General features: G+C 37.8%; 1 protein-coding gene across 4 annotated transcripts in view; it reads left to right on the top strand.

The window, feature by feature from the left end:
* Positions 1 to 16,329, top strand: part of LOC145492243 (hemicentin-1-like) — a 49,603-nt gene extending 33,274 nt beyond the window's left edge. For 2 of the 4 annotated variants that reach the window (XM_081471610.1, XM_081471607.1), the window contains 13 exons: positions 1,089 to 1,346; positions 1,948 to 2,214; positions 3,957 to 4,208; positions 5,315 to 5,569; positions 6,037 to 6,150; positions 7,107 to 7,228; positions 7,841 to 7,899; positions 9,132 to 9,286; positions 10,187 to 10,363; positions 11,206 to 11,233; positions 12,104 to 12,227; positions 12,895 to 12,934; positions 13,201 to 16,329. In XM_081471610.1, coding sequence (XP_081327736.1) covers positions 1,089 to 1,346; positions 1,948 to 2,214; positions 3,957 to 4,208; positions 5,315 to 5,569; positions 6,037 to 6,150; positions 7,107 to 7,228; positions 7,841 to 7,899; positions 9,132 to 9,286; positions 10,187 to 10,363; positions 11,206 to 11,233; positions 12,104 to 12,227; positions 12,895 to 12,934; positions 13,201 to 13,220 — 1,871 coding nt within the window. In that variant the 3' untranslated portion in view covers positions 13,221 to 16,329. Of the gene's footprint in view, positions 1 to 1,088; positions 1,347 to 1,947; positions 2,215 to 3,956; positions 4,209 to 5,314; positions 5,570 to 6,036; positions 6,151 to 7,106; positions 7,229 to 7,840; positions 7,900 to 9,131; positions 9,287 to 10,186; positions 10,364 to 11,205; positions 11,234 to 11,488; positions 12,228 to 12,894; positions 12,935 to 13,200 lie in introns of those variants that run through there. The other 2 variants (XM_081471609.1, XM_081471608.1) reach the window with 2 other exon arrangements.

Below are 16,329 nucleotides of genomic sequence, written 5' to 3'. Positions count from 1 at the left end.
AAAACTAAAAATTCCCCGACACCATTTTTTGCCTGATTATCTGGCAACAATCTCTCCAAATTTCAGGGAAAAAACGTTAGAAACTACCCAGAAATGAATGCAAAAGGTGTGCTTCACTCACTGAAATTTTTCTTTCGAGATACAAAGGAAAATATACTTTAGGGTATTCTTCCGGTGTAATGAGATAATTACACAAAACGTGTGACAATAACGACACCTTGATCGATAAAGTGAAGGCTCATTTTACTTTATCAATAGAGCTGGCATCAGTTACAAAACGGTCCCAAATGGTGCCTGGGGTGGGAAATATCCTTTGGAAGATCTGAGTTTCACCGCTTGTGCGCCCAGGTTAGTTAGAAAATAATTTTTGTTCGTGTTTCTTCTTTACGATTTTTAAAACGCCTTAGCTTAGAGATGCTGTAGGCAATGAAAGAGTGCACTCCTAAACAGTAAAAATAATGATAATAGGGAGACGAGATACCAACGAGATACCAATTGATTTGGGATGTAACCGCTACTGCTTCAAACGGTGAAAGTGCTTAGGAAGTAATGCATAGAGAATGTCAAATATCATCCTTGTGCAGTGCAAGCATTACCTCTCCTGCTAGAAGCAGGAAACTTTGTCACCAGCCAGCTAACGCATCAGTCCAATTCTGCTCGAATGTTTTTTAAACCTTTCTGCCTGGGCTTTCTCCTCTGTAGTGCTTTCTTCGCACTTGCAAATGACACGAATTTTTGCGTTTCTTCGACGACATATTTAAGCTCAAATCAACAATCTATAAACAGAGATCACTCAGGACAGCTCGCAACTACCAAACACAAACGTTTGACAATCGTACCACGCGACAATCTGTCACGCAACTTTTAAATGTACTTCTCGTGACAACCCACTGACAGCTATCAGTTAGAGGTATTTTTTTCGTAGAGATTTTTTTTAAAATTACGGATATATAATATCTGAAAAAGTGAAAAACAATTTTTGTGAAAAATGGTCAGTTTTGGGGTATACTGATACATTGACTGAAACAGGTCTGTATCTTTAACCAATATAAATCATTAGACAAGTCTGTTTATTTTGTATACAACAGATTCCCCAGCTTCAACGATAATTACTACACTTCCTCAGAACACTACAGTGCTGCGTGATGCCACTGTGTCAATAGAATGCTCAACAGATGCCAACCCTGATGCTCACATTTATGACTTCTACTTAAATGACAATCTCATTGGTAACAGCAGTTCAGGTGTGTTTAACACCACTGTAATAGCAGATGGAGTGTACACTTGTGTTCCTATCAACACAGATGGCACAGGAGACAATGCTACTGTCAGTATCACTGCTGTTGGTAAGTGTAAGCACACATCCTGTCCATTGTTTAAGGAGAGAATCTGTAAAATGTTGTATGTCATTATGTCAGAAAGCACTATACATGTAGTTGAGGCAAACAACTGATTTATTTTGTACATCCCACAGTATGCATGTATATTCAGGGTTGCCACAAAGGTTTCTTTTTCCAAATAGTAGAATGTATTGCTGGAGATTTCCAAAAAATCAGAACACTACCCAGGAAAGTGCCTGCCAGAGATGATGGCGAAAATAATTATACAATGTTATGGTTTTTGCTGGAAGCCCAGCTATTTTTGACAACCCTAATGTTGGTATCAAGAATGGCCAAAGGTTTCTAAGTTTAATGAGCTTCTTTGCTTGTCAGTTTATGCCTGTAAGTAAACGTTGGAGGATGATGCAGTAGACTACCGTAACTATCATCCCACAATCTGAAATTACTAGTAATTAAGTGATCTATGTATTGCATTTTTCGGTACCATTTACAATGTACACATGTATTCAATGATAGAAGGAAACATCTGTATCTGCATATTTACAAGTACATTTCTTTCTTACCATTATTGAATGCATGTTACATGATAAAATGTGCTTATTTCCAGTGGCTCCATTTGCTGAGGTAGTTCCTCAAACTGTCACAGTCATTGAAGGTGGAAACATCACCTTAATTTGCAATATCAGTGGTGTTCCTGCTCCATCTATTCTCTGGACTCAGATTGGCAGCTCAAAAGTTGTTTCTCACAATTCATCGCTCACCATTGTGAATGTAAGCAGACCTGGGACACCTGATAACATGATCCAGTATCAGTGTACAGCCAGTAATGGAGTGGAAACATCTGCCACAGACACAGTCAATGTCACTGTTCACTGTAAGTATTTAATGCAAATCTCTTGATTATGGAATTAAAAGGGAATTTGTGAAAGGAAAGGGGGAATATTAGAGAACTTCTGGCAATGGGGACACAGACTCCATGACACTTTCAAGAATGAATGATCTAATGATTATTCAATTGATAAATATTGGGAGGTAGAGAGCTGTAGTTCCTATAGACTAGTTATGTTATAAAAACCAAGATGTTCTTTCAGTCAACTCTGGAAATAACAATTATTACATTTTATCATCATCTGCATGTTCCAGACAAGTATGGAATATTGTACACGATTACACGTATTTGGCAAATTCGTGGAATTCCATGTAATCCTCAGATCCATTCATGGACTTTAAATTTTTATAGCTACTTGCAATGGAGCTGCTTTACAACTGCAATCTCCTTGTAAAACTAACCAAAATAAATGATGCAGGAAAAAGTAATTGAAATGTTTGAGTTTGTAAGATATTGCTTGCAGTGCTAATTGCCTCCACACTATTCTTGTTTACATAGCCATAAACATAGTGGTAAATTGGTAACAACTCAAGCAACTTGCCTTGAAGTTGTTTTCAGCAACGTTCAACTTTGTTCTGGTGTTGTTCTCTCATGGGATGAGAGGTCAATCAGATACAGTGTATTTCAGAATTCTTCTTAAGTTAAAACCCTCTATTTTGCTTTGACATTCTTTCGGCAACTTTTTGTTGAGCCACTATAATTATATGCTTTCTGGAAGTTGTTTTTCTGTTAACTTACATTGTGAAGAAAAACTCTTCTCGATGAACGATAGTTTTAATTCTTCAGCTAAGAAAGACGAGGATAATCACATAACAAGAAATATAAAGCAAGGGATAGATTGGACATCGCTGGAAGTGTTTGGTAAACAAACATGGCCAACCTAAAACTTAACTGAGTCCTGGGACCTGGGGCGCCAAGCAGTTAACTCTACACGTTGTACTGTTTATTTTTTATTTATTTATTTATTTATTTTATTTTTTATTATCCTTTATTTTTTATTATCCTTTATTTTTATAATTACATTACATTCATTTCGTTACATTTGAAAAACAGGAACTTGTACACGCGTACTGAATAGTACTTGCTTACATTACATACTACTTGACTCTACACCTACATTGTATATTACACTACTACACACTACTACACTACATAGTAAGTTACTTAATTACTTTACATACTTACTTGTACATCCACATTGTATACTACACTACTTCACACTACTACACTACTTAAACTTAACACCCGAAACGGAAATAAATGAATAAGGTTTACGAGGCTTACAATACTACATAAGTTCTCTAACAATACAGAAAAAAGTGTCTATACAATAAATATACAACTAAAAAAATATACAAATAACTGTCTCTAATTAATGAGAGGCTTCTACTTTCCTTCGTGGATTTTAAGTCGGTAGTTCTTTATGGCTATAGATCGCTCAGATTGTTACTCACTCGTATGATTACCGACCGAATTGGACTCCACTCGGTTTTATTACCATTATAAATCATTTCTTCGTAATCATTTTAAAATAATCAACAATTACTATTTGCATACCCCAATCGAACGTATCCTTATTTTTACACTGTGAAAATCAAGTGAGGTTGATAGTATTGGCCATTGAAGTTCTCAGATCTCAGATTATATGAATCATCTAAGTATAGTTTTTCTTCGTTTTCAACTTGCATAATATTTATATGAGACGTCTGTCTTTCTTTCTTTCTCAGATTCTCCAGAGGTTTTAATTAAATCAATAAGCCCAGTGGTTGAGGGTAATCATTTGTCACTTGTTTGCCACGTCACTGGTAATCCACCACCAGATGTATCATGGATCAGAGGAAGTGATAATTCAGTGTTAGCAAAGAATGCCTCAGTTACGTTACCAAATGTCACAAGAGCTGATTCTGGTCTCTTCCAGTGTTATGCTTGGAATGGGATTGGGAAAAATGCATCGTCAAATGTTGCTGTTGATGTGTTGTGTGAGTATATAGGGACCCCATATGAGGCAAATCATGTGAAGTCGTGGTTTGGCTTGTAATGTGATTGAAGAAAGAATCTTGCATACTGGCAATATTATTGTCCTGTGGCCTACTGAATAAATTCTCTTGTTGAAAAGGTTTTTTACGTCATATGAGAGAAATAGTCTCCACTTCTGCTTGCAATTCGTGGTAGTGAAGTTTAGTTTTGGTCACTGAATTAATACTATTTATCTTGATTGTATGTTTTTACAATATATTAAGTAGCTATAAAAGTGGGTATACATATAATAATAATAGTAATAATAATAATAATAATAATAATAATAATAATAATTTAGATTTATATTGCGCAGGTTACATGAATATGTGATCACCTGCGCATTACAAAAGTGAGCTATAAAGCAACTGAAAACTAAAAGGTATAATAATGTCAAATGAGCTAAAAACTACAATAGAAACTAAATAAGAAAGTAATTAGACAATTACTTTGGTTTTGGTTTTGGTTTTACTACGGTTTGAATTTGGCTGAGTAGTCTAATTGGTATGTAATTGGTTTTGTTTTGGTTTTACGACACTCAATTGTAAACCGCTCTTTTGAGAGCGGTTTTTATTCTAGTGTCGAAAAGTTATAAGTTTTGCACTACTACGTTACACGACTGGCTTAAAAACGTCGCGCCACTTTTCCATCCAATCACACGTTTTCGCGCACTTTGCGTCAGCTTCATCTAATTACATGTACTTCTAGTTTTAATGGTTTACTTTATTGTCTGCGTCTTTTCTAATTGGCTAGAGGGATTACTTTGGTTCTGGTTTTAGTACACTCAATTGTCTTGTCTTGTCACACTTTCTATGGTATATGTAATTAATTTATTTTATCATTAACAGTCTCTGTTCCTTTAATACATTTCCTTGCACGTTTAATTTCATTGTTTTTGTTTGTTCTTATTTTAGAGTTATTTTTTTGTGTGCTTTTTTTTCAAGACTTCATCATACTTTACAGAAAACATTGAATATTCACTGTAATTTTGTCAACTGGTGTGCAACCTACAAACCGAACTTAGAGGATGATATTGCTGAATTTATTGTTGTGTCCTTATTGTTATCAGATCCTTCAGAGATAGTTACCCGTCCAGTGGACCAAGTCATTTGGGTTGGGGAGCCCGTGGCTCTGTTCTGTAACGCTACTGGAAACCCTGCTCCAAATATCTCATACTCTGCTGTGGGAGAGAATGGCACAGTTGGCAATGACAAGACACTTGTCATCAACAGCTCCAGTTTGGCGTATGTTAAGACTTACACTTGCACTGCTGATAATGGGGTACAGCCACCAACGGCTGCCAATGCAACTGTCACAGTTTTAGGCAAGTCTTACTTCTGTTTGACTCTGCAAGATTTAGTCATTGACATGCTTTCACGATCTGGTAAACAAAAAGATGTTACCAGAATTATAGGGAGAACTTTCAAACATGAAGTAAATAACGCAGAGAACTATTGGGCTAGGCAAATGTGATGAAGAGATAAGGACAGAAATTTACGTCAAGTTCATTTCAACTCATAAGAGTAACCACATCAAAAAAAAAATGTTGGAAAGTTTGTAAGTGGTCACAAAATGTTGCACAGTTCAATGTGCGATGAGCATTCGACTGACTGCTTTAAATTTTGTTGAACATCTGTTTTGAAAACAAACCTTCCAAAGGGTTTCTTTTCATAGCATGGGAGTGATGACCCAAACTGGGGTAAAAGAAAATAAACATAGACGTGGTAAGCAGGTACTGACCAAGTTTTCTGTTAACTGTTAGGACATAAACTTATCATTTGTTTTTCACAGTAAGACCTTGTTCTAGTAATCCCTGCTTGAAAGGAAGCTGTAGAGACTTGAAGACCCCTGCCTACAACTGTAGCTGTGATTTTGGTTATGAAGGAACAAACTGCGATGAGCCGAGTAAGTCTTTTTGACAATATAACCTTCGTTGCTACAGGATAACAATTTCATGTTCAGACTGTTACGATGCCGTTATCCACTATATATTATATTCCTTTATTCGCTCTTGTATTTTACAAACAATGTTTTTGTATATATACAACTAACACACAAACACACACACACACTAGAATAAGGTACAAATATTGAGCCTGGAGGTTAAATATGTATGACGGTATGTTTTTTTAAACGGTATGTTTAAAAAAATGCAAATTATGGTCAAACTTGTATTCGGGGAAACTCCAAGACGGAAGTACATATATATTTTCATACTACCGTTGAAACTGTACATACATCGTATACATGTACTTGACAGGAGTTAAATGTTCAGTGATTCAATGATTTGATTACCGAATAATTGGTGCTTGATTTGGAGCGCTTCATCTGGTGCAGACTGGTTACGATACTGTGATTTACCATCATTGTGCTTCAAAAAGTAATTGCAAGTCATAGTCCGTACTGTGGACAGCCTACAATGCATTCAGCGGGCAATTGCAAAAATCACATTCATCCAATATAGCCAACTCTAGCTAGGAAAACCTTTTGTTTTTGGAACTGGAAGAAGGTACCCTTTCTTTTGGAAACAGACACGCTTTAGTGAGTGTCAAACTGCAATAGAAAATAGGAAAAAAAACAAAACGTATGTAAAACATTGCATTCAGGTTTCCAAGTATGTTTGAGTTAAGTTTTGTCAGACCTGTTTTGTATCAAGCAGACACTTACTCAGTCTTAAGGATGATCATTCAATAAAGGTTGTTTAACTGTTGAGGTATTGGTGCATGTGTCGATGTGAAGATTCATAGCACAGCATGCCCAACCTTGGTCTCATATCCAGTCACTTCTGGCAAGCAGATACAACTTTGCGTTGTGTATTTGAGTTGTGTTGGTAACGTAGCTGCTTCTGTTTTTCGCTGTAGTTCCACAGCAAAGTGAAAATGTAAGAGGTGAAGTAAAACTGAAACAGGTCCAGTATCACCCAGACTACAAGAACCACAGCAGTAAGAGGTTCAAAGAGCTTAGTGATCTTTTTAAAACTAGTGTAAGTATTTTGCTCTCTCAAAGTCTTGTTTCTCTTCCTCAGGCACAGCACAGTAATATCCACAGTATTGTGATGACACAGGAGGCAAAAGTAATAACCAAACCTCGCTTTGTCATTACATATTGAAAATGTTAATTATGCAGGAGTAGAAGAAAGTTTTTTGTTGTTGTCATTTTTGAACACGAACGTGCAACACAGTGGCATGTTTCTACAACGCTTTGAAATTTATTCATGTTCCAACTCCTGTAACAATTTCTCTTGTCTTTTGGCCCATTTTATTTCTGCAGTTGGCGTTTCTTTCCTGTTAAAGTGAATGTTTTCTTAATGAGTGGCATGTTCTCCTCACAGGGTGACTGGTATTTCTTGGATTTGTATCTGTCCTTTTCAGGTGTAGTCGATGAAGCAGTACAATTTTAGCCAAGCTGACCCAGAGATTCTTGGAATGAATCGCTAGCAGCAGCTTAATTGTACCAAAATTAAACACCATTGTGTCAATAGTTGAAACACACTCGTGGAGAGAACAAAAATAGTGCAAGGCTGGTTTTTCCCCTCTTCTTTTTCCTCTTTTTTTTTTTTTTTTTTTAATTTTTTAGTTTTTTTTTTAATTCGCAGGTGACTGAATTGTACAAAGATGTAATCCAGTTTGGACATGTCAAGGTTGACGGCATCCTGTAAGAGTGGCAGTTTTTTATTTGTAACTTTTCGTCTCAACTGTGTTATGCATGCAGGCAAATTGGTAGCAGTTCCTTGTTAATAGCTCTTATTGCAGTTCAGCCTGCGGTCAAATATTCCTTTGTTTAAAAAGGCATACAAACGAGGCGAACGGGTCAATACTTAGCTCTTATTAACCGAGCAGGAGGTCTGTATGGGAGAATCTTGACCTAGGTCGTGACTACAGACCGAACGTAGTGAGGTCTGTACACACGACCGCGGTCAAGATTCTCCCATACAGACCGACTAAGCTCGGTTAATAAGATGTTTATTATATGGCAAGCAAGCGAAATTTAATTCGTTTTGTGTAACTGGTTTGTACTAGCCGACATTTTGCTTGCAAACGGCAATGAGCTGAACTTAATTCTGCCAAAGTCTGCTCGTCCTCTTCACTTTTCTTTTCTTTTCTTTTCTTATCAGACTTTTTGGCATTGCCATAAATAAATATTGTTAGAAGAACATAGTCAACATTTTTGCATTAAAGTTTGCAACTTTTTCACCGCAAAACATTAGCGGTCTAGATGCCGGTCTAGATGCCGGTCTAGATGGGAAAATCTAGGCCGCTTTCAATATCGATTTCAGCCAATCAAATTCTTGAATTCGGTAGTTCCCAGTCCTTGTGAGACACAGCCATATAATAAAAAGCGATACAAAGCAAAATTGACCCTTTCGTCTCGTTTGTATGTCAAACCGCTGATAACTTCAATAACAGCTATTTTGAAACGCGCAAAACCTGCGGTGGAATTGGAAGCATGTTAGATTTGTAAATAAATGACGTTTCCTCAAGAGGGATTCGGTGATCACCACCAATTTTGCCTCTTTTTTTGTTTTGTTTTGCTTTTTGTTTCCCCTTTTCAAAGTAAAACTGGAGATTCATCTTGTTTTAAAGAATTGAAATTATAGACAATTTAATTCACCGGAAAATTAAACACATAAAAGACCTGCTATTTTTAGACAATAGGGGTAACCGTGTGACGTAAAAAAAATGAAAGCGGCGCCGTAAAGAAATACATTCAAAAGGGCTGATTATCAAGACTCGAGAGTGACTTTGGTGCTTTGTTTACTTGTAGCTAGTGTCAAATCAGAGAATAATGCGTTTTAACCAATCAGAGAAGCTTGAAACGTTTTGATATGAAATCCACAATGGCGCAGTAACCTTTGACTAACAAGTTTTGTTTTATTGTTTTGACAGGAATGGAAGCGTTGTGATCAACTTCACTTTGGTTTTCCTCAAAGGGAATAAGACTATTGAAAATTTGGTTAAGATCTTGGAAACCTCTGTTTCTGACAATGGCACTATAAGTTCATTATCCGTAGCAAGGGACTCTCTCCGTCTCATTCTTCCAAGTGAGTCGTGATGCCATTTTGTATATACCATTTATATGGGGCAGCAAGGGAAAAAAACTGGTAAAAGATAACCTGAGGTAACCTAGCACCCCATCCGGTTGTAGTAACTCCACGCTATAGAACGGATAAGTTAAGAACACAACAAAATTCTCCCTCTGTTGTTCTTCTTCTTACATATAGTAACGTGAAATGCCTTTTAGTACTCGCCTCCATATATATCAAAATGACATTGTCGCCGTATAAGGCAATTAGTGACACTAAAGAGATGTCACGCAAAGGAGCCATATTTCAAAATGGCAATGACGCCTCACTGAAATTATAGTGATGTTTGCTTGCGGTTTAGTTCCATTCTGGTTCCACTCCGGTTAGTTCTACTCACACTATCCACCTACATGATATGGGTCTGTTTCTTTGAGTAAAACAAGTTGTATAAGAAAAAAAAAGGTTTATATTAAATATAACTAAGTCTTAAGCGAGATTCTGTTCATGTAATCGTAAGTGAAAGGGGAATGTCAAAATGAAATATGGAGACGAGTGTTAGCCTATAATGTCCCGTGTTTTTAATAGATATGTGGGATAATTTTTGCCTTTACTCTTGATGGATTGATGGGCTGAACAACAAACACTAACAACAAACACAGCTTTTATTTGTGTATTGTAGCTACTAGCCGGCTGTCCCTGCAGGGAGCCGACTAATCGGGGACACCTAATACTTAAAGAAAAAGAAAAAAGGTAGAAATCGTTTGGCCCAGATGAAAGCCTTTGAGTCGTGCGTTATTACGGCTGAGTATGAAGAGACCTGATGCTCTGGTAATTCCCTGTCACAATGGAAAACCACAATTGCGTAACACAACAGACGTAACTGTTCCTGACCTGGTTTCTTTTTTATCCTCCGTTTAGCTACCCCAGCTCCAACTATTACAACTACAGTTAGTGCTCCGTCTGTAGCCGCGCGGAGTGTAAAGGTGGCTTCATGGATGATAGCTTTGATTGGAGCCATTGGTGGACTCATTTTCCTGGTGTTGGTCTGCGCTATGATTCATTGCTGTGTACACGACAATCGGAAGGCAAAAAAAGGTAGAATAGTTCACTAGAACATGTAATAGAAAAACCTTACCAGGAACAAATAGTTGCTTGCTTTATGCCTTTGTCTATGGTAGAAGGCTAGTTAACGTATTAACAGACCTTAGCTTTCCTACACAGCAGACAGTTCAAGGCAAAGTGAGAGGCCAGTTCTTCACATTCGTAACAACTTAGGTAGTAACAAAGAGTGAACTGACCAATAGTAAAAGTTTCTTTCTTTTAAAATCTGTCACTCGCAGATCACGCATATTATTCATCTGATATATGTGTTGCCACATAACAACGAAGGGGCCCTCATATAGTAAATGCGCTGTAATGTGGAGCCGTTTTCTGTTTGATTGTTGCGAAACACTCACTCACTATAGCCAGAAGGAATGGAGCTCGAGGAGGCAAGTCCCTGCTGACATGAATTCGTCTCTGTAGATTGGACACTAGGGTTTACGGGAGCTAGGATTTTTGGTTTCCTTTGGGAAACCTGTTTCCTATGACTGGTCGATGATGTTATTGCCTTTGGAACCGATTGACGATTTTTTTCCTCAATACCAAAAGCTAATACTCAGTCTTCCTGAAATTTCTGGAATGCTCCGTTGATGACGTCACTGTGCCTTTCCCGAAAAGTGCATGGTCTTTTAAGCTGTGAACAAGTTCAGAATGTGTCTTGAGGCACCAACGTGATTTTAAATAGTGGATATTCACCATAATGGCCAGTTGTCTTAGGAGTATTTTAAACCTCTCGTGATTGAACGTTTCCTTGGTGAATTTTAATCTGGGACAGATATGTTCACCACTGTATTGGTCTCGGTTTATTCTAATATTCTCGCCGTTTTCGTCCCCAGACGTTTTACAGGGATATGAAGACAACACGTAAGTATTTGACATTGTATTCAATTATAAAGTGCAAAAAACGTAAAACATTGCCGGACACTATTTATTTTGCCACGCCCTCTTCTTCTTAACGGGGCTTGTAGATCCATTGGGCTTATTTCAAGTGGTAAACGTTTGAATTTCCATGTTCTTGAACTCCCCATAATGAGACACGACATTGAAAGCAAGCCTGTAAACGAAAGTGATTCAACTTTTTACGTTGAAACTAAACTGGACTAACCCAAGTCTATTTAGTGTCACCATTGTAAAGGCAGGGGTACAGAACGGAGAAAGGTTCAGAGCGATGTCCAAGAATGAACGGTCTGTGATTTTTCTTAACAATGTCTGTACAGATAAATGAATTGTAGGATTATAGTCTTGTAATGCCACATTTTTTACATCTAGCTTCAGCAATGTTTGAGACTTCAGTCTTCATATCCATGAGTATATTAAATTTATGACTGCAAGGTACAATTTTGAGTTCGAGTTTCAAGCCGAGTTAGATCTTCAAGTTCGAAGTAGAATTTCGTGTCTAGGTAAATTTTTGCACCTTTTTTCATTAAATTTTATTCTCTCTTTTCTAAGATTTGTAGCTTTCTGTGGGTTTTAGTTTTATTTTCTCCTTAATCTGACAGAGGTTTACCCTCTCGTTCAAATAAAAGGTTAAAAAAACGGAAAGGTAACCCTTGCCCTAATTGGGTTAACCGGAGTGCTTTTAAGGCTAACCTGGGCGGTATTGAGGCTAAATAATAGTAGCTTAACGTTTTTCTCTTGAGTTCGAAACATGATCTCGAAGTGATACGAGGGGCAATCTTCTTATCTTGTCCATTGACCAGTATTTTTTTCTGTTGCTGTTGTTGTTACGGATAGTGGCCAGTGGATCAATCTCCCCCATGTCAAGAATGGAATTAAACCAACTGAACATGAGCTTGCACACACAAATAGTGGGGCATACCTTGAGGAAGGACCTACAGTGCAAGAGCCTCCTAACCAGGTGCGTTAACTTTGCTCGCCATATGAACCCTTAAGGTGGCTCAAGACAGTTTTCAGCTCTCTTCAAGATGGAGATTTTGATGGGTCATTATAACCACTCCTTATCAGTTGATGTTACAATCACGCTATCAAAAAACTGCCCAATCATCGGTGTACACGTTGTAACCATTTTCGTGACACTAGTTATAACCATAGCAACAGTGTGACCTGCTAGAAACACCCTTAATTTGAAAAAGTTCAAAAATGGCAGGGTGAAACTCTTTTTTATCAGCAATTTTGATGAGCAGGATAAGATGCAAGTTTTGGCAAAGTTAAAAAAAAAAATTCCTTACATGGGGTTCAGAGCCACCTAAAGTTTTCGAAAACTTCAGGAAAAATCTGTCTTTTTTTACTTCACTCAGTATGGATTAAAAACTGTAAGTATGTGGCTTGTTATGTTTGTGCGACTGCAAAGTTCAGGTCTGAGCTATGTGGTTTTCAGTCGAGCCTCTATCTCTAGCAGAAAATAAAGTATGTTTATCGCCATTCCAAACGAAAGACTGCTGGGATAATAAGCTGTGCCCTTCCTTGGGTAATGCATGCACTTGCAAAGCTAGGAGAGCACTTTTAGGTTTGTTCAAAGCGTAGTATTGCTAAGCATGTGCTTATTTTGGCGTCATTTTTTTCAGGAACGCGCCGTTGACGGGCAGCCTCTTGGCGACACCAATGGTGAGTAGGACTTTGGTGTAAAGTTGATTGGTTGATGCATGCTAAGGTTTGACCCGAAATAAAAAGCAGTTCTATGAATAACAGTTATAAAATAGAATGAAAAGCCATTTACCATTTAAATATAGCTATTGCACAGTGCTTTCAGTTGATGCCTCTTTTAACATTTTATATTGTGACAAAAAAAAACAATTCTAGAAATATTCTAATTCGGGCACTCTCTATGATTTAACCTTGTTCTAATGTATTTTTATGTGTTTTATTTGAAGGCAACATCACTCGTCTTTAGTGACTGATGTGGTGTCCGGCACACCGGAATAAATCACAAGAAGAGTGAAATGAGCAACGAGGTCCATTTTGCACGACTTATTTCTTTGCAGGAATTGATATATTTTTGCTGCTTTTGTACATGTATGCCTAACTGTCTCAGAAATTTCTAGTTTTTGTAACAATCTCTTTTTGACAGAGGTTTCGGTTTGTAATGAAAGACGTCATAGATATATCGTGTATGATGTTTTTATAGTTAGGGAAAAAATGCGAAGTCTTCATTTCTAAGCGCTTTCCATTCTTGGGTCGTCATAATCGTGAAGTGTGGATTTAACGGGGTAAGCATTTATAAATCTGCTCAACGTTCCAAATAATAAGAGGACCTCACAGTTAATCAAGTTTATTAATTACAAGTTATTGTTTGCAATGCATTCCTTAGTATTAACCTGTCAACCGTAAGGTTAATTCCACGAGATGTTACGGCATTGTGCAAACAGGACGAAAGTTTCTCGCTCAGCTAAATTTTGAAAGACGTCCTGTTAATGAACACTTGTATATATTTGCAAGAAAGTTGTTATGCTGTATGTTTATATAACAAGACTGTTAAAGTGACTGCACCGTAATTTGTTTAATTTCTTGAGTTTAACTATTTATATATCCTGGTTGTGAAACATTTATGAGAAATCGAATATTTATGTCACTTTGCTTATCTGAATTACAATTGGTGACATTTGAAGCTTTGGTTGACTTTTTTTGCGTGATAATTTTTGTGTTGTGTTTATTTGGATTCAAAGAAATACGGCCGATGTAGACATTTATTGGGCGGAGGGATTACTGATCTGGTAAAAATGTGAGGGGTTTATATCTGATTTACTGTATGGGTAGTTTTTGAGGTGTCCCAGTATCCCCACATGAAAAAAAGCCGAAAATAATAGTTACTTAGGTAAAAGAGAGAAAGGGGTAATACATCGAAATGGAACAGTGGCTGATACCGTAAGAGTTGGCGGATAACGAAGGACGAACTTGAAAAGTGTAGGTTTATAGGATCAAAAAAAATATCTTCATTTTTTTTTTCTCAAGCATCTGAGCGGGCCGGAATCCTAAATCCTCGAATTTGATTGGCTAATCTTACGCACGTAACCGGTCCAGCTTTTTACGATACGGCCCACGGGCCGAATTTTTTTCCCGCTGCCTAATTTTCTCTCCTAAAAGTTAGCGGTAATCGTCAATCTTTTGCCTTTTTCACACATCCATCGACGATTAGTCGACGCAAGTTTCTCTGTTCACTTTAAAATGGCAAGGAAAGTCACTGTAAGTAAATTCAATCGAGTGTTTTGAAGTTGTGAGAGTTTGCTTTATAACTGTTTGTAGCTTGGCGCTGCAATGGCGCGAAATCCTGTGTTTCTCTCGCCGTAAAATTTGAGTCAATTTTAGTCGAGTTTACCTCTCTGATCGTTACTGTATTTAGAAGGATTTCTGTGGAATACACTTCACGAATTTCCTCGCTTTCTGCTATTCAATTTACGGTAGAAAAATGACGAGGTGATTTTAAAAGCAACGACTGACAGAAATTGTTTTTGTAGTGAAACTTCAAACTTCGCACGAAATTTCACACCGCAAAAACAACTTTGGAGACCTTAACTGGTCAAATAAATGCAACTGACACAAAGTAGCTTGAAAAAAATCTGTTTTTTAATGCATCTTTCTTTGTCTACTGTCCGAGTTACTCGCTCGTTGCCAAGATCTTTTTCAAATCGTTAGCAGACGGCGCGCAAGCCGATTCAATGACAAGATTTGCCTAAACAAACCCATTTGTAATCTGTAAAACCAATTTACTGCAGGAAAAAATAATAAACATGTTATTTGCCGGCTTACGGTCGGTCCGTATGGTGAAAAACTGTGACCTCGGGCTTGAAAATTCCAAAATTTCAAGACCTCGGTCACAGTTTTTCACCATACGGACCTCCCAGCCGGCAAATAACATATATATCTTTCTCCGCAGTTTAATAGCTGTCATTGCAGTTATCAGCGACTTGACGCACAAACGAGGCGAAAGGGTCAATTCTGCCTTGTATTAACCCTTTCGCCTCATTTGCATGCCTTTTAAAACAAAAGAATATTTGACCGCAGACTCAACTGCAATAACAGCTATTATATGATCATTTCATCTATTCACTAGTGTACGTTTATGTTTGACAATACTGCATCGTTTACAGACCCGCTTATGGAAATTGTCTGTGCCCCCGACCCCGAACTTCAAGCTCTTTTATCACCGAAATAACACAACATAATGACACCCATAATACTTAAATCCTTAGCCTCGCATTAATGAGAGAAATCCTTTGTTTGGAAATGGTAGTTACTCAAATTCGTGACTGTGAAATCGGTAAACAAGACCTTGAAAGGCTAACATAGTTCCTTCCTTTTTCATCTGAGTACAAGGAGTATCGAACAAATCACGGGTCTTTTCCGGCTCCATCGTCTTGCACAGTTGTGTATAATCCGTGTTGTTGTGCGTTGAGCTTCGGAAATAAAGCGTGCACTGCGCCTTTCAATAACATGCGCACTCTAAAATTCAAAGCTAAACCGACAAATGCGTTTTTCGCTACCGTCAATCAAGTGTCCGGTGGCTGCTCTCAGCTTCCGACTACTGCTAAGCACTGTTTCCTTGTCTGAACTGTGCTCAACGATTTGATTACCACGCGCTCGGCAGTTTTCGGAAGCTGGAAGGAGCCGCCGAACATATGAATGACGGTAGCGAAAAACGCATTTGTCGGTTGAGTGTTGAATTTTAGAGTCGGCATGTTATTGAAAGGCGCAGTAAAATATCGGACGAAAAGGCCATCAGAGAACAGACGCTGCCCCCTACCCTGCGCCGATTCTAGGCATATAGTTATATATTTAGATTTGGCAAACACCTCTGTTTCCCCCTGTTGTTAATGGAGCGTTTAACGGCGGCCACGTTGGTGTTCGGTGTTCCCAAACAAAACAATTTTCCATTTGAAAATATCTCATTTCCTAATTTTAGACTCCTGAGACACCAACATGGCCGCTTTGACGTCGTAAGATTTTCAAATGGTCACTCTCTGGCCAGTTTTCCGTTTCAGATCCAAAAGTCCAAAACCGTTTCT

Source organism: Orbicella franksi, chromosome 7 (genome assembly GCF_964199315.1).
Source record: "Orbicella franksi chromosome 7, jaOrbFran1.1, whole genome shotgun sequence".
NCBI classification, from domain to species: Eukaryota; Metazoa; Cnidaria; class Anthozoa; order Scleractinia; family Merulinidae; genus Orbicella; species Orbicella franksi.
This window is presented reverse-complemented; position numbering and strand designations above follow the sequence as displayed.